Consider the following 23584-nt stretch of genomic DNA (forward strand, 5'->3'; position numbering starts at 1 on the left):
ACCACAAGAGACAGATTCAAGTCTTTCAGCAAAAAGACCAAGAGGAAGACAAGGAGAATGTATTTTTTTAAGAAAAGGCAACACGGCAAATTGTTTTGATCTCTAACACACAATCTTGATAGTCGTTGAAGCAGATCAAAAAGTAACATTCAATGTACTTGAGGTGTGAAGTTTTGTGAGGCTACGCGATGGGGGGGAAGGGGAGCAGAAAAACACGAGCCTCTTTTCGAAGAGTTGGCAGATCAACGATGGGCCAAATGGCCTCCTGCGTGCCGCAACGACAACTGGTTACTGCTCCCTTATCCCCCATCTCCACTTCACACTCTTCTAAAGCCCATTGCTTCTCGGAAGCCAAGATGGAATGGGTCAGGTGCCTTGGTGTCAGGGAGCGAGGAGGTGAATTTGTAGCAAGGACAGTTCCTGTGGTTTTAAAGGCAGGAGGGGGGCGGCGGGGGCACCCGCCCGTCTGCCACCAGCTGTCCTGGCAACGTGCTCAAGGTACAATGATATCACAGCAACCATCTGGTGTTGTATAACTTTCCACAGGATCATGCTTTCTCGTTAAATAAGGGATCTGTTTTCTATATCGGCTGAAAAACCACTGGAAAGTCAGATACAGTAGTTCAGCTACCGAGGCACAATACGGCCAATTAAATTTGAACTGCTGGCCTCAGGAGGAAGAATTGGACTGAACTATCAAAACAAAAATAGAAAACCTATCGTTTTAAGAGCCATGCAAATTTTTTTTTAATAAACATCATGGTTCACTTAAATTTGTGGAACACCCTGGGATCCCTCTGGCTAGGGCAGATACAAAGCCAAGCTTCGTACTGATCAGCCACAGATTTAAAAAGTCCAAGGTTTGGTTCCTGGTCAATGCCGAATTCCCTGGATTCAGCTACAGCAGCAACAGAACAGCAACTGGAAGCAATCTGTAATCAATGCACTTGAGGTGTGACGTTTTGTCAGGCTATAGGGGAGAGAGCAGGAAAATGTGAGCCTCTTTCAAAGAGCCATCAGAAGAATGATGGGCCAAATGGCCTTCTGAATGATTGTACAATGCCTCACTGATGATTGGTTACAGCTGCCTGATCTACAACAACACGCCCCCCACCCCACACCTTCCCAGTAGATTCATGGTAAAGATGAGTGTATGGGATGACAAGTGACGCATGGTGCAGTTGTTTCACAATACCTTCATCCCTCCAGCAGCCATTATTCTCTGCCTCTACTCACCCGACGCAGACTGGGTACATGGACAAGTTACCGCAGGACTGGCAGAGCCCGTGGCACTCAGTGCATATAAACATACTGCCTTTTATCCTATCAGTGTTTCCTTCTATTTCTTTCTCCATCAAACTTCCTCTTAAACTGTACCCAAACTTTTCACCTCACCCATTCATATTCCATATTGAATCAGTCTCTGGATAAAAATGGTCTCTAACAATGGACACAATGAGACAGATTATCAAGAGGGAAAACATCTTTAAAAGGAGGAAAGTCTGTACTGGAGCGTCAGTATTTCTGTGCTCCCTGCTGCTGTTAGACTGGGAAAGAGTTAATGTACTGCAAGCCCACATCTGCCTGCACTTGGCAGCCCTGCTCCCCAGTCGATGGCCGGCAGTCTGGGCTTGATCCGAGCTGCAGGTACAGGAGCTGGCACTGTGCCCGGCGGCTGTCTGGAGAAAGAGGAAGACATTCCCCACCTCTGGAATTTTTTCACTCTCCCGGTTCCTGTCCACTTTCTCTGGAGAGAAGAGAGTTTCCTATTCCTCACCCCTCCTCCTCTCCCCTCTCCAGCTCACAATGACGGCAGTGTCTGCTACATCGCAGACCCCATGCTCTCCAATATAACCACACTCTCGTTCCTTCTTCCTTCCTCCCTTCTCCCTTGAGGTCTGCAGTTTTTTTTTCACTCTCCTCTCTCTTTTTCTCCCCCCCCCCCACCACCGTCCTTTCCAGTTCTATCGCAAACCATATCCTCACATCAATGTGTTCCCTCTGAATGTGCTGCAAGTGCCAAGTACATATTTGACTGATTACCCTGTCAGACGTTTTACCTTACAGATTCAATCAAAAAGCTGCGAGGAAGCTGGAGGGCAGCTGGGGTTGATAAAGTGGCTGTGTTTGCATTGGGGGGATGCGGTGAGAGGGGGAAAGTAAGGGAACAAGAAATGCTGAATCAGCTGCTCACTTGCTTCAATTCAGCTTGGCCACTGGTTGGACTCTCACCTCACAGCAGCTTGAGCGAGTTCGAGCCTCGCTCTCTGACACACAATGCTGCACTAAGGAGGTGCTGCACAGTCAGGAGCACTGGCTCCTGGATCAGATGTTAATCCTGTCTGAACAGGTGAAAGCTCCCATGGCACAATGCAAGAGCATTCCCATGGTCCTCCTGTCCTAGCAACACCAAAACCAACAAGGCAACCCTCCCAATGCTACTTGTGGGATCTTGTTGTGCATAAATCATCTGCCGCATCATGCCTACATATCAGTGGCTGAGACATTAATCGTGAAACACCTTTGGATGGTTCTAAGATGGGAAAGGCACTATATCAATGCAAGAGCAGCCATTTTTCTCTGAATACCCAGTACTAGTTACAAGAGTAGCCCAGGTCATGGCAAAGCGACATACACCAGCTGGAGTGAGAGCCTATTGTTCACTGTGCTGTGTCACCAAGTACGAGCAGAGTTGCTTCTCATTCCATTGCTACCAAGTTCCCTTTCCACCAAGGCATTCCCAGTATTTTATTGCTTGGAGCAGTCAGGACGGAAATTCCATCACTCTTGGGTCATGCAGTCAGTCACATTTCCCCACTGTGACAAGCTTGAAAACAGCTTACGTGCCAGAGGCAATAAAACACAAACTCACTCTACCTCTCCACCTCCCCACCAAACTCCCCTCCTTCCTCCACCCAGTGTCATTTATGAAACTCACTTGGTCTCAACACTGCCCGTTATGAAGGCAACGGGAGAGGGGGAGAGAAATTACATTTCAGGCGATGCACTTGTGGGTGTGCCCAGCATTGCCTGATGTACCTGGCACAGGCAAGCACACCCAGCAAGGGCCATAAAAACAGAAGATAATTCCTAACAATTCAGGCCGGTAAATATTGGGAGCTGGTTTTCCACAATGATTGGTGCAACCAACCTCCCATTCCAATGCCATTTGGGGGGGAGGGGGGGGGTGTTTTGTTGTGTCTGACAGTAACTGCGTTTCAAATCCATTCCTTAAACACATTGGGATGTTTCTGACAACAATAATAATTACCACCTCATTTTCAGTGTCATGGAAGCCCCTTTTTTAAAGCAAAAGGCTTAGAAGATCTCAGTTGATGCAGCAGCACCCTCCTTCCAGACAGAAAGATACAGTACAAAACAGTGGGATTGGAGGAGCTCCCAGTCCCTCCCCCATCCTGTACCACCAGCTGCAGTCGAGGGCAGCCCTTGCTGACAGTACATGGCACGTAGTAGTCAAAGTTTACAGTCCAGAGATAAGCAGCAGTACTCTGGGTACAGTACGATACAACATGGGCTGCTCACTGGTCTCGGTGGTGTGCAGTGGGGAAAAGCCACCGGCGAACCACACAGCCCCATAACTGATTTATGGAGGTTTACTTTTCCCTAGAAAAACAACCGTCAACGGCCTTCCTTTGAGGCAGTTAAACGTCTTCTGTCAGGCTGCACCTGGGGCAGACTGGTCAAGTGGTGTAGCAGCAACTGTAAGTCATTAAACATCCCTTCATCCTGATTGAGAACGAGCTTCAAAAAAAAACATTACAGTAGCAGGCAACTTGGCACTACTCACGCAAGAGGTTCAATCCCATCAAACATACTGCAAAAAGGGCAGTCTCGGAATCACCAGCTCAGTTATAGAGAGAGAGAGAGAGAGAGAGCGCTGAAGAGATAGAACAGAGCTGAACGCACTCTAAAAATGCCTGGGGGGAGAAATAGTGGGGGTTAAAAGGAAGACCTTGTCCTATCTGCGGTCCCTCACCCTCAGTGCACATGAGCTCGAATACCGAGCATCACACAACAGAACTGCTGCTTCTGTCACAGATGTGGCAAATACATCATCACAAAACCAGTTGATCTTCAGACAGAGGCAGACACAACAATCCAACTTTTAAAAATTCAACCAAACTGGCACACACTTCTGTTCCTCCTCGCCGCCCTCACCCCACCCTCTTCCCACCAAGAGGATACTTGCTGCAGATTTTCCAGTCACAAGCTGGGGCTAGTAGCCATGGCATTTATGTAGCCAAAGAGTTTCAGTTTTTAGTCAACAGCAGCCCCAAGGATGCTGATAGGGGGGCATTCCACAATGAAGGCGCTGAGCGTGAGAGGGAGGTGGTTAGCTTCTCTCGGTGATGGTTATTGCCTGGCGCTTGCATGGCACGATGTTACTTGCCACTTGGCAACCCAAGTCTGGCTGTTGCCCATGTCTTGCTGCACTTGGACATGAACGGCTTCAGTATGACAGGTTGTGATTGGAATTGAACATTGTTCACTGCTAGCTGCACATCCTCACTTCCAACTGATGACGACGGAAAGATTTTCCGCGAAGCAGTTGAGGAAACAAAAATCCCGGACAAGCACCTCCTGCCAACAACAACTGGACCTTGGTCTGAATCAGATACCAGGAGTTATGTAACCTTGCCTGACCAAATCGCACTCCAACCCGTCACCCAAAACCTCTTCCTGCTGCCCAGCTCCCGCCTCTCCCCAACAATTCCAATTCCCCTCCCCGCTTCCACCCTGTCACAGCCAGCAAACGGCAGGTGAATTTTATTAGAAAGTAAAGCGATGCCAGCTGTATGCGAGAGCACCATTAAAACTGGACTATTTAATAGAACCATTAGGCCTACAGGATATTTCTCTCTCTTCCTGTGCCTGGCCTCCATTTAAGAAGCTGTCCACAGTGGGAGGATGGAATTTATGAGACCACTACGCAAGAGCGGCAGACACAGAAGGTATCCATCACACATACACAAGTGGACAGAGATTGAGAGATTGTACCCACTAAACGTTAAAACACTGATTCCAGGGCCAGGACTCGAACATATGATCCAAGTCAAAAACTGGAGTTCAGAATGAAGGCAAAGCTAACTTGTTTGTGGTCCTTTCAGAAACTGAGAGAGCCACTATTCCAGCTAGCATCAAATTATCTCGCAACAACCCCAGATTTTAAAAGTCTAATCATTCGCCTCATGGCAGCATGGTGGTACAGTGGTTAGTACTGCTGCCTCACAGCGCCGGGGACCCGGGTTCAATTCCCAGCTTGGGTGACTGTCTGCACGTTCTCCCGTGTCTGCTTGGGTTTCCTCTGGGTGGTCCGGTTTCATCCCACAGTCCAAAAGGCATGCTGGTTAGGTGCATTGGCCGTGCACAGGTGCTGTAGTGTGGCCACTGGGGAATTTTGCAGTAACTTCATTGCAGTGTTAACGTAAGCCGACTCGTGACACTAATAAACAAACTTTGCGGTTGTTTTTGGACGTTATTGTGAGCAAATTGGATGCTTACAACAGTATATTTCAGGCAATATTTAATTGTCTGCACTTTAGGACATGACAGGCGCTACAGAAATGCAAGTTTAGTATTAAATAAACAGTTACAGTTTAAAACGGAGTAATATTTTGGACTAATCCTTACAGATGTTGAAAGACTTGAGGTGGAGCAGAGAAACAGTGAAGAAGTACACAGCCAGCGAGATGCTAGACCATAGTCTGTCCGCTCAAGCAAGCCACTGGTTTACCATCGTGGCAGATTATGCAGTGTCTTTCCAGACTCAACCTTAAAACAACATGAGATGCTGATTTACTCCCACTCTTTATTCCACATCCACACACACCTCCTTCCCCTCTCCCCACTAATTCCAGTCTCCCTCCTTCCTTCTCAATCTCTCAGTATTTTATGCCTTCAACCCAATTATGGTATTGAAACAGTTTTTCTTTAAATATGGAGGGGGGTGGGGAATAGCTTTAGTTTTCACTGCTGAGACCTGAGCTCTGGTAGCTGCTGCTTCTAGTTATTTTAGGCTGCCTGCCCAGTTTCCCTTCTGTTACACTTCAATTAATGAAGGCTGCTCCTCCAGAACGGCGAGTGTTTCAAGCGATTATATCATCAATTGAACTTCATCCTTGTCCCTGGGAGAGCCAGGCAGCGCCATTTGCCTCTGGCTGCTGTGCGCGCTGTGGGTCACTGCTGGTTACTGAAACCTGAGGGGGTAGTGGGGATGCGAGAAAGGTCACTGTCTCACACTTAAATAGACTCAGCAGCAGCAGCCAATTAAAGGAGCAATGAGATGGACTAAAACAAAACACATTACAATGCTTGGCCTTGGGGTGGTGCAGTGCAGATTTAGCACAGCCTCTGTGGCTAAAGAGGATGAATTCTGATTACAGCTTGGATAGACTAGGTTCACACTTCCACCAGTATACAGGATGAAGAGGTGAGCAAATTGAGGCATTTAACATGATTGAATAAGATAATGGAATAAATCAAGTAAAACTATTACCTCTGGTGGAGAAGTATTTTATTCATTCGTGGCTGGCCAGCATTTATTGCCTATCCCTAGTTGCCCTTCAGAAGCTGGTGGTGAGCTGCCTTGGACCCACAATGCTATTAGGGAGGCAATTCCAGGATTTTGGACCAGCGATTGCAAAGGAATAGCCGGTATATTTCCAAGTCAGGATGGTGAGTGGCTTGGAGGGGAACTTGCAGTTGGGGGTGTTCCCATGTATCTGCTGCCCTTATCCTTCTGGATGGAAGTGGTCGTGAGTTTGGAAGGTGCTGTCTAAGGACCTTTGGTGAATTGCTGCAGAGCATCTTGTAGATAATATACACTGCTGCTACTGAGCGTCGGTGGTGGAGGGCGTGGATGTGGTTCCAATCAAGCGGATTGCTTTATCCTGGATGGCGTCAAGCTTCTCGAGTGTTGTTGGAGCTGCACTCATCCAGGTAAGTGGGGGGTATTCCATCACATTGCTGACTTGTGCCTTATAGATAGCGGACAGGCTCTGGGGAGTCAGGAGGCGAGTTATTCACTGCAGTATTCCTAGCCTCTGACCTGCTCTTGTAGCCACTGTGTTTATGTGGTGGGTCCAGTTGAGTTTCTGGTCAAGGTAACACCAAGGATGTTGACAGTGGGGGATTCAGTGATGGTAACACCATTGAATGTCAAGGAGCGGTGGTTAGAGTGTCCCTTATTAATGCTAGTCATTGCCTGGCACGAATGTTATTTGCCACTCGTCAGCCCAAGCCTGGATATTGTCCAGACCTTGTTGCATTTGAACATGGACTGCTTCAGTATCTGAGTAACGAATGGTGCTGAACGTTGTGCAATCATTGGCAAACATCCCCACTTCTGTCATTGTGGTGGAGGGATGGTCATTGAGCAAGTGAAGATTGTTGGGCCTAGGACACAATCGTGAGGGACTTCTGCAGAGATGTCCTGGAGCTGAGGTGACTGACCCTCCACAGCCATATTCCAAATGTGCCAGATATGACTCCAACCAACAGAGAGTTTGCCCCCAATACCTATTGATTCCAGTGTTGCTAGAGTTCCTTGATGCCACACTCTGTCAAATGCAGCCTTGATGTCAAAGGCTGTCACTCTCACCTCACCTCTGACCAATTAGGGACGATGTCTGGAGCACTTCTTTACACAAGCATAGCAGTAAACCAGAACACTCCCCTCTGGAAAGCTGCCAGATTCGGGGGGCCTACTGAAAATTTCAAAATGGAGAGGGATAGATTTTTGTTTGGTAAGCAGGAAATAGCTGGAGACCATTCCATTAGATTGAGTTGAAACTGGAAAGTGTGCAACAAACAAGCACATAATACTCCCATCATCCACCCCACAACTTATTAAACTACAAACTCCTGGTTTGCTTCTGCTACTGTGTGGAGGTTGGGGCAGGGCCAGTCACTGCAGCACCCTCACCCAAGGAGATTAAAGGATCCCGTGGCCCTAAAGGCAGTACTGTCAGCACCACTTCTGTCGACTTCAAGCACAGCATCAGTCTCATTTTGCTCCAAGTCCTTCGATGGAGGCCACTGCATTTCTGTAAGATGTAATCTCTCAGGCATTATCCAGAGGGGAGTTCAGTTACAATGCATGCTTCCTGCTTCCAAATCATAGAACCCCTACATGCAGGAGGCCATTCAGCCCTTCAAGCTTGTACTGACAACAATCCCACCAAGGCCCTATCCCCATAGCCCCACATATTTACCCTGCTAATCCCCCTGGCAATTAAGCATAACTAATCCACCTAACCTGCACATCTATGGAGTTTGGGAGGAAATTGGAGCACCTGGAGGAAACCTACGCAGACATGGGGAGAACGTGCAAACTCTGCACACACAGTGACCCAAACTGGGAATCGAACTCAGGTCCCTAGCTCTGTGAGACAGCAGTGCTAACCACTGTGCTGCCCATGACATACTTCTGACAGTGATTTGTTGAAGCAGGTGGGTGACAAATGATGTTTGAAGCACAGGGGAGTTCTCTTTAGGGGCAAAATACTTTCTAATATCCTAAATCGAGGAAGACACAACATGAATACAATATTGCTTCACAAGATGAGTCGAGAAAGTATCATTTAACCAAGTCTGAGAGGAATGCAAGTGGCACCAGGACCCTGTCGCCACAGAACTTCCCCAAGAGGAAACGTTCCTTGCATTAAATCCATCACTTTGTACCACATGCCCTGTCACAGATATTTCCTAACAAAAGAGATTGAAGTGCCCCTTCCAGGACCCTGCCTAAGCCACAGCAGATAGCACACACACTGTGATGGAGAGGTTACCCTGCACTCAGCAATGGGCATGGTTCACCCAGCATGTTAACACACCCAGAAAAGAGCAACTCACCCACAGCAGATCCCAGCAGGCTGAGATTCATAAACGATTCAGGACTACAAGAAAAAATAAATTCCCATACAGTCAAAACAAGAATTGGAGGAGATTCCGGAGCAGTTATTAGACAAGCTAATTGGGGATCAGACACTGTTTAAACAGCAGTGTAATCGGAATCATTTTGGCACTTAAAATCAGCCCCAGACACACACACTCCAGTGACAGCCCTGTTATATTACTTCCACTGAAATCTCTTGCTCTCCTTTCCTGTGGTGTTCCCAGAGTCTTACTGCAACACCCCCACTCCCCAAGGTCCCCTCAAGAGTAATCCCAGGCTCTCGGCACCAGTTGGTTTCAATCAGGAGACCTGGTGGGATCCACGTGGCCTGACTGGGAGCGCTGGAAAGCCGGATGAAAGGAAGCACTTAAGAAAACACACACACACGGCAAAGAACGACAGGTGGCTTGGCTGTCAGTCAGTGGCTGCCTGGACTCGCACCTGTGTGTAGCTCCCCCTTGCACTGGTCGGACTGCTCGTTTCACCAGAGGAGGAAAGCAGCCCAGGCACTCACAGGCGGCTGCCAAAGCAAACGAGCTCTTCATCTCTGTCAACATCCATCTCAGTTAGAAAAACATCATTCGGCTCTCCCAGCAAAGGGAGAACAAAAGGAAAGCCTATTACACAGACATTTCCTGGTCACGGGCACACACTGAAGCTAACACATTTTCCACTGTCAGAAACACATCTCATTAAAGAGAAACTTGAATCTCACCTTCAAGGTGCGGTCGAGGGAGGGAGCATGTTTCTGAGAGAAACAGTGTACGGCTCAGCCCTTCTGCAGAGTCCAACTTGCATTTATATAGCATCTTGAAGGCAGTAAAGCCTCCCAAGCTGCTGCACACAAATGCTAGAAATTTAACACCAGCCACATTAGGAGATATTAGGGGAAGTGACCAAATCGGTAATCAAACAGGGTAGCTTAAAGGAGTGATTAAAAAGAGTGCCAAATGGTTTAGTGAAGGTAGGACGGCCTCAGCAGCTGCAGGTGGAGTGAATCATAGAATCCATACAGTGCAGAAAGAGGCCATTCAGCCCATCGAGTCTGCACTGGCCACAATCCCACACAGGCACTATCCCCATAACCCCGCATATCTACCCTGCTAATCCCTCTAACATACTCATCCCAGGACACAGAGGGAGAATTTATCATGGCCAATGCACCTAACTGCACATTTTTCAGATTGGGAGAAAACCGGAGCACCCGGAGGAAATCCACACAGACATGGGGAGCATGTGCAGGCTCCACACTGATAGTGGCCCTAGCCAGGATTCGAGCCCAGGTCCCTGGAGCTGAGAGACAGCAGTACTCACCACTGTGCCACCCATAAATAATGGAAATGGAATATGGCACAAGGGCAAAGAGTTCAGAAGAAATATCCCTCTCTATCTCAGGGATAGGGAGGGATAAGGTTACGGAAAGATCTGAAAGCGAGAATTTTAAAATCAAGATGCTGCTGAATCAGGAGCCAGTGAGCACAAAGGTATCAGGCAAATGGGTCTGGATGACAGGCAGAGTTTAGGATTCATCTCTCCCAGGTCCCATTTGTAGCCACAATCAATGTGTGCAACATAGCAGAGTGGTCACTGGCTGTATTAAGCAACTTTAAATCGGATAGACTGTAGCCAGCCTCACTCAGCCTTGTCTCTGACACGTCCCACCTGCCTCCCAGTGCAGGATTACAACATATTTCCATTCACCCAAACTGCATTAACCTGCAAGGCCAAAACTGCCAACTGCATCTTTTTTTCAAAAGATGATTTGCTTTTTGCACAAGTGGTGTTTCGCTGAGCATTGCTGTTAACAGGCAGCTCCACACAAGCACCAGAAATACTGAGCTTCAGGAGTGACCGAGTCGAAATAAACTCAGAATCAAACCAGCAAAAACCCATCAAAGCTGCATCCAAGACCACTTAAAACCATCTAGGCCAACTCAGCAGCTACCTGACTAGTGGGTAAGTAGGAAGGGGGTTTGAAAAATGACTGCTTTGCTTTCAGAGTTTGGACAGAGTTCTGGCATGCTGCTGCAGTGTGTAAGCTTCTCCAGCGTAAAGTCCGCTGGTGCACTCTGTGACTAAGAGCTGACTGAGTTACTGATGCCTCAGACTACAGTTATACTGCTTCCAAGTCAAGTACAAGCCAGTGCAAGGCAAACTCCAGGAATGCAGATCACACTTGACAGAGTAACAGTCCTCAGCATGATCGGAGAAGAAGTGAAGGCACATCCAGAGCTATTTCCTGATGAGTCAGAAACAGTGGTAGACAGGCATTCCAGAGTCCAATAGGGTGAGTGCTACCGGGTTGAACGGTTTTTGACCCAGAATTGCGTTCCTCCACATCTCCAACGATTGCTGAGAAGTTAGTTGAGAAATAAAGCAGACGCTATTAACTACTGGGTGACAGAATCAACGATGAGCAGAAAAAATGTTTCTCTCTCTCAACAGTCCATGCGATTCAGCTAAGTCAGAATAGACTGCACTAGGATAGAGGGGAAGATTATTTTTCATTCGATCAAGGATCCGCTGCTCTTTTCATGAGAACTAATGTCAGGTTGGGGTGACAACCAGCATCAGTAATTTACTGAGAAAGTTAAGTCAAATCCCACTTTTGTTGAATTGCACTTTGGGATATTTCCATGGTCTGGCTCCACATTGGAGAAAGAGAATTTAGTGGAAATTTGAGGCTCATTTTGTTTTACTCAATGTGGGTGTTGCTGGCAAGGCCAGCCAGCATTTCTGCCCCTCCCTGAACTGAGTGCTTGCTGCACCATTTCAGACAGACTTTAAGAGTCACTTTAAGAGTCACTTTAAGAGTCACTTTAAGAGTCACTTTAAGAGTCACTTTAAGAGTCACTTTAAGAGTCACTTCTGTGGGTCTGGAGCAACATGTCGGCCAGATTGGGCTAGGACAACAGATGGGTTTTTACAACAAATCAGTAATGGTTTCACGATTAGATTTTTTAATTCCAGGTTTTTATTGAATTCAACATCTGCGTGTTGGGATTTGAATCCAGTTTCCCAGAGCATTATCTTGGCTCTCTAGACTGTCCAATGACAGTACCACTGCCTCCCCAAATACATTACACATTTCAATTAAATCCCCTCTCATTCTTCTAAATTCCAGTGAATGCATGCCCATTTGACCCAGTCTCTCATGCAACAATGCTGCCATCCCAGGAATCAGTTTGGTGAACCTTCACTGTGCTCCCTCTATGGCAATCCTTTCTTCAGTAAGGAGCCCAGGGCTGGTATTAACTACAGCTAATTTCTTTCAGCCACAGTCACTGGTTAGAGGTCATGACCAGGATTCTGAGCACCTCCTGCATCTGTCCTGATTGAGATCGGATAAACCTGAGCCTTTTTATTCAGAAACCGCTCCTCAGCAATGATTTGCCATATGAATGTGGGCTGGGAGCCAGTGTGGGACAGGCAGCGAGGCAGTCTCTGAGCTCTGCCGACAGTGGTTTGAATCCTCACACTCCTCTGAGTGAGGTTCCTGAGTTATGTGACCCCTCCAATGCTGGTTCACATAGGGAGATGGTGGTGCAGTGGCATTGTTGCTGGGCTAGTAATCCACAGGCTCTGGATCATGTCATTGGGATGTGGGTTCAAATCCCATCCTGACAGCTGGTCAAAATTGAATTAAAAACTGGTCTCAGCTTTGGTGAACGTGAAACTTTACCTATGTGTGACTCCAGACTTGTGACTCTGAACTGCTCCCTGAAATGGTGTGGCAAGCCACTTGGTTCAATGGCGCACACATTCATAGAATCCCGACAGTGCCGGAGGAGCCATTCGACCCATCACGTCTGCACTGACAACAACCCTACCTCGGCCCTGTCCCCGCAACCTCACACAGTTAACCCCACTAATCCCCCGACACTGTCAATTTAGCATAGCCAATCAACCTAACTTGCACATTTTTGGACTGTGGGAGGAAACCCACGCAGACATGGGGAGAACGTTCAGACTCCACAAAGACAATGACCCAAGCCGGAATTTGAACCCAGGTCCCTGGTGCTGAGGCAGCAGTGCTAACCATTGTGCCTCCGTGCTGAATTCTGACAGGACTGGACAGCTTGGATGAAGGGATGTTGTGTCCCCTGGCTGGGGTACCTAAAACATACAGTCCCAGTCTCAGGATGGGGGTAGGCCATTTAGGAGAAACTACTGCACTCAGAGGGTGATGAATCTATGAAATTCTTTACCACAGAAAACTGAACGTAGTTAAGAAGGAAACAGAAAAGATTGTTAAACTCTCATAGAATCCTACAAGTGGCATGGGGAGAGTGAGAGATAGAGGATCAGCCATGATTATAATGATGTGGAGATGCCAGCGTTGGATTGGGGTAAGCACGGTAAGAAGTCTCAAGTCCAACAGGTTTATTTGGTAGCACAAGCTTTCAGAGCACTGCCCCTTCATCAGGTGAGTGATGAGTAATTCACAGGTGAGAGTAAAACTCTATTCACTCACATTGTCTGTGCCTGTAAAGACTTGATTACCTGTTAAGACTCACATTCTGTCCATTATCTTGTAATTGAGTCTGTGTCCATATATGCCCCGTTTGTGAAACAAATCCTACACTCACCTGATGAAGGGACAGTGCTCCGAAAGCTCCTGTTACTTAATAAACCTGCTGGATTTTAAACTGCTGTCGTGAGGCTTCTCACTATGGATTATAATAAATGGCAGAGTAGATTCAAAGAACCAAACGACCTGCTCCTTTTTACTATGCTTCTAACAATGTTAGTCCAGAGTGGGAAGCTTCAGTCGAGCAGCAGGATAAAACAACAAGGTCAGGTACCAGAGTGTCTCATTCTCATTGAGCTATGACCAGAATGATGTGCTTCAGTCACAGAGGACATGAAGGCGAGGGTATGGGCTACCTTTCCACAAGCTGCATTGATATTGGAGCCATCTGGAGATGCTGCAATGCCCTGGCTCTGCGACTGGAGGGAGCTCCATCGCTGGTGATACCGCAGCTCCATCCAGTGTTCACGATGCAGGCAGCAGCTGCTATCAGATTTCTGAGGCTGGCAGAAAGTGGATCTGGCACACACTGGGACACAATTCCAAATCAATGATGCAGCCTTATAGCAAGGGTGAGTTAAATGGAGCAGATCCAATAGCACATGACACACTGTCCACGAACTCACCATTTCCCAGGACTTGGGCACAAAATACCATTGCCGGGAGCTGTTGGAGGTGCCACCTTTCTGATGAGAGGTTAAGTCGAAGCCCCAAGTGCATGCAGAAGATCCAACCGGCACTCTCTCAAAGAGCAGGGAGGGCATTCTTCCTGGTGTCCCAGACAATATATACTCACTTAACATCACCAACAGATTATTGGGTCATTATTTCACTGTTGTTTTGTGGGATCTTGCTGTGCCCAAGTTGGCTCCATTTCCAAGGCTGTAAAGGCCTTCCATAGACTCATACGAGGGCCAGAAGCACAGAGGAGGCCATTGGGCCTTCATGTCTGTACTGGCTCTCTAGAAGTGCAACTCACCACATCCCAGACACACTGAAATGCTTTGAATCCTGGAGACACCCAATGGTTGTGAATTGTGCTATACAAACATATCTTTATTTCTTTATTGACGGAATTGGTGTATGGCCAGTGATAGTGGTCTTCAGGCAAATTACACCCCCCCCCCCCCCCTCACTGTGTGGCTCTTGACAAAGGTAAGTAGCTAGCCCAGGTCTGATACATCCCCCTTCAGGCCACCAACACCACCCCCCCCAACCATCAGCACCATCACTGCTCCAGCCTAAACAAAGCAGGCAGCTGCTTTCAGTGAAAGTTTCTAAAGCCTGATGGCTATTCCAGGAGAGCCCTGCAGCTACTGTGCGATTGAACTTCCAGCAGCTCTCAGACTGCAGGCTACCGGCAGCAGGGATTGCCATTGCCAGGAAGTGGAACAGGGATGGCTGCCAGCACTCTATTCCACAATGCCTCGTCACTCACTCACTTCACACAGATGGAATATTCATTCGGCAGAGAAGCCTTCCTTCCGTCTGTACCTTTAAAGAGACACCGGCCTCACTGCAGCTCGCAGAATTCCCGGGAATATTGGGGAAGGAGTGCGGGCGGCAGGGGGAATAAAGGTGGATGGAATGGGTGCAGGTTTCAAATCTAGGCAATTCATCGAAATCCAGTCACTCAGCGACATTCCTCCACTTGCACATTTCTCTCAACAGCTGGACTGAAAACCCAACTAAGAGGGGCAGACACCATGCCAGCTATGGGCATTCAATAAGACAGTGTGTCCATTTGCAAATGGAGTCATTCCATTCTCTCCTCCTGTATAAACAGTGCCTCAGATTCACAACATCCCACTCCGCACAGCTGAGTGCAAGAGTTTGGTTGACACATTCGACACCCCCCACCCCCCAAATCCTTCGATTCCTTTTGCCTCAAGTGCTACGTCTAACTGTTTCTTGAAAACATACCTTTCGGATGCAACTACTTTGTGGTAGCAAATTCCACAGATTCACCACTCACTGGGTGAAGAAATTTCTCCTCATCTCAGTCCCGGAAGGTTCACCCTGCATTGTTAGGCCATGACCCCTAGTTCTGGGCACCCTCACCATCGGAAACATCCTTCTTGCACCTACTCTGTCTTGTCCTGTTAGAATTTTATAGGTTTCTATGAGATCCCTCTTATTCTTCGAAATTCCAGTGAATAAAATCCTAACCAACTCTCCTTGAACCCTCATACATCAGTCAGCTTGCTGTTAGTGGGAGTTTGGATTACAACATGACTATATTTTCAAAGTGCTTGACTGGCTGTGAAGCATTTTGGGATGTCCCATGATACTATATAAATGCAAGTCTTTCTTTCTCATCTCCTTCATTTTGGGAAAAACACGTTAATTCAGCTTAACAAATGAAAATTCCCTCCCTCAAAGGCCACAGGAAGAATTTGGAAGTGAAACTGGCCATTCTGCCCATCATTCAACGTGCTATCTTTCTGAACAAGCCAACGACTTCCTCTTATTCAACTCATCTTCCCCAAAACATGGGTTCAGCCAAGATTCTGTACCTGGGACCACTCATCACCTCAAGGGCCCCACGAGGCAGAAGCGGTGCTTAATATCGTGAGGGGAATCCAGGGAGCTGTTGGAGCAACCCAAGCAAACAACAAATATAGCTGCAACCCGTGGGGCAGCACGGTAGCACAGTGGTTAACACTGCTGCTTCATTAGCGCCAGGGACCTTGGTTCAATTCCTGGCTTAGGTCACTGTGTGGAGTTTGCACATTCTCCTTGTGTCTGTGTGGGTTTCCTCCGGGTGCTCCGGTTTCCTCCCACAGTCCAAAGATGTGCGAGTTTGGTTGATTGGCCATGCTAAAATTGCCTCTTAGTGTCTTGAGATGCGGAGGTTGGAGGGATTAGTGGGTAAACGTGTAGGGATATGGGGCCTGGGTGGGATTGTGGTCGGTACAGACTCGATGGGTCGGACGGCCTCTTTCTGTACTGTAGGGTTTCGATGATTTCTATGAAAAGACCAGATGGCCATCTAGAATAGCAAACATGATACAGTCAGAGCCCTCAGAAAGGAACACTGACAGTCTATTGGCTCCTAAAGGGGTAGCAGCTTGACAACAAAGCAGGATGGACAAGATCCTGTGCACAGGTCTCCAGGATGACAGGGCCAGCTGGAAGGAGCTATTTTCACTGCTCTCCTGAAAGGTTTTCTGACTAAAAAGGGTTGTCAAAGCACAGAACAGAGAGTTACATCCTGCCATAATCTTTCCATGTAAAAACAGAACAAACTCTGGAACATCACCAAGTGCTCGAATGAAGTTAGGTGAGTTTAAAGGAGAAAACGTCCCTTGTAATCACAACTTCTGCTAAAAGAAAAAGAATGTTTAAGGTCATCCTCTCTGCTTTACTGTGTTCATTTGTTAAGTATTCTTTCTCATAAAGTGTTTTAAAAGTTTAAATTTTATTTATTATTGTCGCAAGTAGGCTTACTTGCGGCAATAATACTGCAATTAAGTTAGTTTGAAAATCCCCTCATCGCCACACTGGCACCTGTTCAGGTACACTAAGGAAGAATTTAGCATGGCCATTGCCCACCTAACCAGCACATCTTTCAGATTGTGGGAGGAAACTGGAGGACATGGAGGAAACCCACACAGACGCAGGTAGAACATGCAAACTCCACACAGTGACCCAAGCTAGGAATTAAACCCAGGTCCCTAGTGCTGTAAGGCAGCAGTGCTAACCACTGTGCCACCCCACTAAGTCAACTGCGTCACTCCCTCCCTCCTCAAAGCATGCTGACTGGGGTAATTTCATCTCTTGTACTCTAAGAACGAAATGTTTGATTTGATATACCTCTTCCCAAGCAGCTTCTCTCTCACCCACTTCCCAAAGCCACTGACCCTCACTATCAAATCAAACAACCCACTGGTAAATGGAATAGTGAAGGTCCTTGGATTAACCAAAGAGCAGAGTGTGGCCCTGTCAACACAATCAGCAGCTGTGGTCAGAGCTAAGTTTCCTCCTCAAAACTGTGCAGCAGGGTTCAAAGCCCAAGGGACATGTTTAACAATTAGGAAATTAAGAGCAAGAATGGAAATAATGTGGAACTTTTCTACTCCAATGGAATAAGTTAGCAGGGAAGAACTGTAGTAAACAAGTTGAAAAGGTTACTGCTGCAGTATTTGGCCAAAAAAAAAAGTGACTGAGGATACTGAACGAAGGCAGGTAGTGGATGTTTGAATAATGCTCGACTTGGGCCTCATTAACCTCTCACTAACACTTTTACATATTCCCTCTCTCCCAAATCATCTACAACTCTTCCACATGAAAGGAGAACGACCACAACTCAGATTCCAAGAGAAGCTATTGTCAAACAAGGTGTCAATGTGGGCTTATCCCCTCTTTCCTCCTTCTCCTCCACTCCCCTTAGTTGCACTAATCAGATGGCAGCAAGTTTAAATCCCGACTAGACGTGATCAAACTGAACCTAATAAAACATCATAATTGTGAGCTACCAATAAATGCACCATGAAAACTGGATTATTGAAGAAACCCGATTGATTAAATAATGTCCTATAGGAAAGTGAACATTTTTACAGGGTATGGATATTGCTGGCTAGTCCAGCACTTAACTGCCCTCAAGAAGGTGCTGGTGAGTGCCTTCTTGAACCACTGCAGTCTTTGAGGTGCAGGTACACCCACAGTGCTGTTAGGGAGGTCGCTCTAAGATTTTGACCCAGTGACAGTGAAGGAACAGCAATATATTTCCCAGTCAGGGTGGTGAGTGACTCGGAGGGGAAACTCCAGGTGTTGTTGATCCTGGGCATCTGCTGCCCTTGTCTAGATGATAGTGGTTATAGGTTTGGAAGGTGTTGAAGAAACTTTGGAGAGTTCTTGTAAATGGCACTCACGGCTGCCATTGCCCATTGGTGGTGGATGGAGAAAACGTTTGTGGAGGAGGTCACAATCAAGTGGGGCTGCTTTGCTGTGGCTGGTGTTGAGCTTCAAGTGTTGTTGGAGCTGCACTCATCCAGGCAAGCACGGAGCATTCCATTATACTTGTGCTTTGTAGACAGAGGACAGACTTTGGGAGTCAGGAAGGGAGTTACTCGCCACAGGATTCCTAGCCTCTGACCTATTCTTGTAGCAATTCAGCAATGGTAATGTCATTGAATGTCAATGTGCCACCTTATTCACTACGGGCTTCTTCTGACTCCAATTTTATTCAGTGGTTGGCTCTTGATGCTCCTGAAGTGATTGAGGGCAAGGATAAATGCAATTCCTTTAAAATGCCGCCAACATTAACTGACTGTTCCATTTATAACGCATTTCCTACAGTCACATTTTTGCGTGATAATCATTGCCATCAAGTGCTGTGGAACATCTGACTGTGTTAAAGGTGTTATACAAAAGGTAACTGGGTTCAAATCCCGCTATGGCAGCTAGCAAATTTACATTCTGCTCATAAATGAATCTGGAATATCATTAATGGAGTCCATGCAACTATCAAAAAAAAACACACTTTGTTGCTGAAAGCATCTGTAATTTGTAGTCAAGCAAGTGGCATGGAGAACAGCAGTCCAGCTGTACTCACACCATCTAAACATGTACATAGGAACTGAATGGCCAGCTCCCTCGTGCCAGTTCATTAGACCATGGCCAAATTCTTCCGATATTAGCAGGCAGAGCTCGGAAATGTGTGCATAAATTATAGTCTGCGGCCTATGTGTAGCCCAAAAATCTTGCCAAGGAAACTCAGTCCAACTCCCACTCACAATTCTTATTGACCAATTGCTAAACGTGGGGCTCTAGGAGGGGTTAGAAAGCACAAGTGATAATTCGAAACACAGCTCCTCGTGGGCTGGATATGGACAAAAGGCCCTTGAGACCTCACAAAGTACAGCTTTAAACTGAGCCACAGGGACAGAATGACTCAATAACAGTTCCCGGCTTGGGTCACTGTCTGTGTGGAGTTTACACATTCTCCCAGTATCTGCATGGATTTTCTCCAGGTGCTCCAGTTTCCTCCCACAGTCCAAAGATGTGCGAGTTAGGTTGATTGGCCATGGTAAATTGACCCTTACTGTCCCAGGATGTGTATGTTGAAGAAATTTGCAGGGTACATATGTGGGGTTTCAGGGATAGGGCCTGGGTGAGATTGTTGTCAGTTAGGCGGATTGAATATGCTAAATTGCCCCATAGTGTGAGGGGGATGAGCTATGGTAAATGCATTGGGTTATGGGGAAAGGGACTAGGTGGGACTGTGGTTGGTGCAGTCTCAATGGGCCAAATGGCCTCCTTCTACATTGTAGGGGTTCTGTGATTCTATGACTGACACGAAGATAATTTACATCATTTGAAATAGGACAAGTATATTAAGGAAAGGAAGGCGAGGGGGAAAAAGTGGGGGGACTGCAGGATTCACTTTGAATCATTCTAACAAAAAGAGGCACAACAGACATAATGAGTCAAATATACTCTTCTCCACCTCCACAGACAACCCCCCCTCCTCCCACCACCTCCCGCACACACAATCCTATGCTATAAAACTTCAAAGGTTCTACGGACCCTCAGGATTACAGATGAAACATCTCATTCAGTTTAGCTGCAACTGTATGATCAGATTTACAGGTATAATCTATAGTGTCACAGCAAACATGAGGGACAGAGCAATTTCTAAGACTGCCTTGACGATGACAGCATTTATCTAATGTGACAAGCCAAGCTCCCTGGTGGGAGCAAACCTTTACAAGAATAACACACTGGAGTTTTTAAAACTGTAGATCTTTTGACAGCTGTAGTTAGCTCCCCAGCAGAAATCATACCGTCTGTTCAAACCATAACAGGGAACACACTGAAGGTGGGAGGAGAGAATTGGAATTTAACACCAGAAACCAGACTAAACAGATCCATATTCTGCAAACATCCTCCACACCAGCAGGGGACAGACCGGCAACACTAGTCCCAAGGAGATTCCATACAGAAAGAACACCTAATCCAGCCGTGTTAACTGCTGACACCAATTCCCACAGGAAGAATACCCAACACAGGAAAGTATAGAAATCCTCCCCGGAACATCGACAACAAAACCAGATGTCAGGAACAAAAACGTCACCACTTCGGGATGAAGATGCACAGCGGGTGAGAGAGGTGACTATTAGGAACTGTCACAACAGCAAAGTAGGAGCTCTGTCCAGAACCTGAGGAGACTTGAAGCAATGAGGGTCAACACCCAATGAGAGCTGTGCTGCCAATGGAAGACAGGTGGCTGTTCAATATGCCCAGGGCAGAGAATTCCAGAGATTCACCACCCTTTGAGTGAAGAAGTTCTTCCTCAACTCTGTTCTAAACCGCACCCCCTTTATCTTGAGGCTGTGCCCCCTAGTCCTACTGTCCTTTCTGAGCAGGAAGTGTCTCTCCACCTCTATCCTATCCATCCCATTCATCATCTTATACGTCTCAATGAGATCTCCCCTCATTCTTCTAAACTCTAACGAGTACAAGCCTAGTTTATTCAGCCTCTCCTCATAGCTCAACCCCCTCAACTCCGGCATCAGCCTAGTAAACCTCCTCTGTGGAGGCTACCTCGCGAAATATTTTTAAGACGCAGGTTGATGGGTTTTTGATAAGAGAGGGGATTAAGGGTTATGGGGAGAGGGCGGGAATGTGGAACTGAGCCACGACAGATCAGCCATGATCTTATTGAATGGCGGGGGCAGGCTCGAAGGGCCAGATGGCCTACTCCTGCTCCTATTTCTTATGTTCTTATGTTCTTATGTAGAACCTACGCTGCTAAACACAGGACGGTCCCAGGTTTATTCCCAGTGTTGAGTGAAGAGGCAGACCTCAAATGTTCCTAGTTTCTGAGGAGGGGACGAGGAAAACAGCTTACTGGAGTTGTTACCCTCAATTACAGAATGAGTCTGGGTGGGAACATGCACGTGAATTGTTATTGAGTACGTCTCTCCCACCCACAGGAATTGCAGCTCCCAAAACATTCCTCAAAAGTACAAGATCCATGGAACTTCACAACAGCAGAAAAGAAAATCAACTGCTCCACGATATAAGGAGTAAATTGGTCAGCAACAAACAGAGGCAACATGACACTCTTTCCTTCTTCACTTGAATAAAATACAAGGTGATGTACTGTGTGATGAGCAGCAATGACAGGAACCCACTGTCCCAAAGACTGTAGCACAGAGGATGCCAGCAACAGCTTCACTCAGCTGGTGACAGGGGTTCAAGTCCTGTATGTAACCTGAGCCACGACTGAGGGAATACTGCACTGTCAGAGGTACTGCCTTTCCAATGAGGCGCTAAACCTGTTCCGGCAGATGTAAACAATCCCACGGCATTATTCCCCGAACCGAATTCGGCCAAGTTCCCTCACCAAATGGCCTCCATTGTGGCCATTACCGTGTACACCATATACCTGATGCTGTTTGTGTTTGACTGGGATGACAATAACTGCACAGTCATAGCGTCAGGACATCCCAGAAGCACTTCAAAGTCAATACAATATTTTTGAAATGTAGTCACTGCTATAATGTAGGAAACATGGTAGCTAATTCACACACAGCCAGGTCCCTCGAACAGCAATGACCAGATCATCTTTTGGTGATCGATGTTGGTTGAGGGATAAGTATTTGCCAAGATACCAAGAGAATAGTATCTTGATTTCACAACCTATTGAAAATCTCTCAGTCTGGATTAATAAACCCCAAGTTTCTGACGAAGAGACAAACATGCTACCACTGAAACCACAGCTACCACCATAAAACACACATGGCCTAAGGCTCACCATTTAAGCAAGGTGCCAGGGAACCAACTGTAAACTACAGGAATCAGAATGAAAAACGGCGAGAGCTGGGTGAAGATTCGCCAGTGTGGATTTGAACAATGGGAACCTTCTGCTATAGCAAAAGACTCCAAGGGTTTGCGTCAAATACGAGCGAGCTTTTAATGGGACTGGCCCAGAACCAAAATCTGCAACTTGACCCAAGTATTAGCAACCCAAAATGGTTAAAAGTGCAGGCAAGAAAAGCAGTTTCTCCTTACCTCCTCGTCCGAAGTGTCCTCTTCATATTCATCTCCTGGAGGAGTCAGCCCTGTCTGCTCTGGGCGCACACTGCAGTCAGACCCCGCCAACTTTCCATTGCTTTCACCTTCCTTCTTCCTGGCAACTTCTCTCATCTGGGAAAAAGAGCCACAAAAATATTTGAAACAAAACAGAGGCTGTGATTACTGTGAGCACGTGGGTGAACAGGACAAACAGTAGATTGTTTAACACAACCATCCAACATGCTGATCAGTCACTGTCAGTTTGCACCCTGTGGACATGCTTTGGAGACAGCTTAACTTAAATTCCAGTTAGTGGCTGGATTGGCTTTGATTTATTATCACACGTATCAGTATACAGTGAAAAGGTTTCTTGTGCGCTATATAGACAAAGCGTACCGTTCATAAAGTACTAGGGGAAGGAAAGGAGAGCATGCAGAATGTAGTGTTACAGTCATAGCTAGGGCATAGAGAAAGTCCATTTAAAAGTCTGATGGCAGCAGGGGTGAAGCTGTTGAGTCGGTTGGTACAAAGAAGGTGGAAGAGAGAACGTCCAGGGTGCGTGGGGGTCCTTGATTATGCTGGGTGCTTTTCTGAGGCAGCGGGAAGTGTAGACAGAGCCAACAAATGGAAGGCTGATTCACACGATGGACTGGACTATGTTTACAACCCTTCATAGTTCCTTGCGGTCTTGGACAGAGCAGGAGCCATACCAAGCTGCGATGATACATCCGAAAAGAATCCTTTCTATGGTGCATCTGTAGAACGTGGCGAGAGTTGTAGCTTACATGCCAAATTTCCTTAGCCTCCTGAGAAAGTAGTGGCATTGGTGAGCTTCCTTAACTATAGCATGGGCGTGGAGGGACCAGGATCTGGACACCTAGAAATGTGAAGTTCTCGATCATTTCTATTTCATCCCTCCATGATGCTGTCTGAAGTTGGTGACAATCTCCTTTGTTTTGTTGACATTGAGGGAGAGATTATTGTCGCCGCACTATTTCACCAGATTCTCTCATTCATGTACTCTGTCTCGTCATTGTTCAAGATCTGATCCACTACAGTGGTGCCAATAGCAAACTTGAAAATGGAACTGGGATGGAATTTGGTCACAGTCA

General features: G+C 46.8%; 1 protein-coding gene across 1 annotated transcript in view; it reads right to left on the reverse strand.

The window, feature by feature from the left end:
- The window catches only part of bop1 (BOP1 ribosomal biogenesis factor), a 161214-nt gene that overhangs the window by 107290 nt on the left and 30340 nt on the right, over window positions 1-23584 (reverse strand). The window contains exon 3 of the mRNA XM_080214009.1: window positions 22470-22604. Within this exon, the coding sequence (XP_080070135.1) occupies window positions 22470-22604 (135 nt within the window). The remainder of the gene's footprint in view (window positions 1-22469; window positions 22605-23584) is intronic.

Source organism: Carcharhinus amblyrhynchos, chromosome 2 (genome assembly GCF_965287045.1).
Source record: "Carcharhinus amblyrhynchos chromosome 2, sCarAmb.v2.hapA, whole genome shotgun sequence".
NCBI lineage: Eukaryota > Metazoa > Chordata > Chondrichthyes > Carcharhiniformes > Carcharhinidae > Carcharhinus > Carcharhinus amblyrhynchos.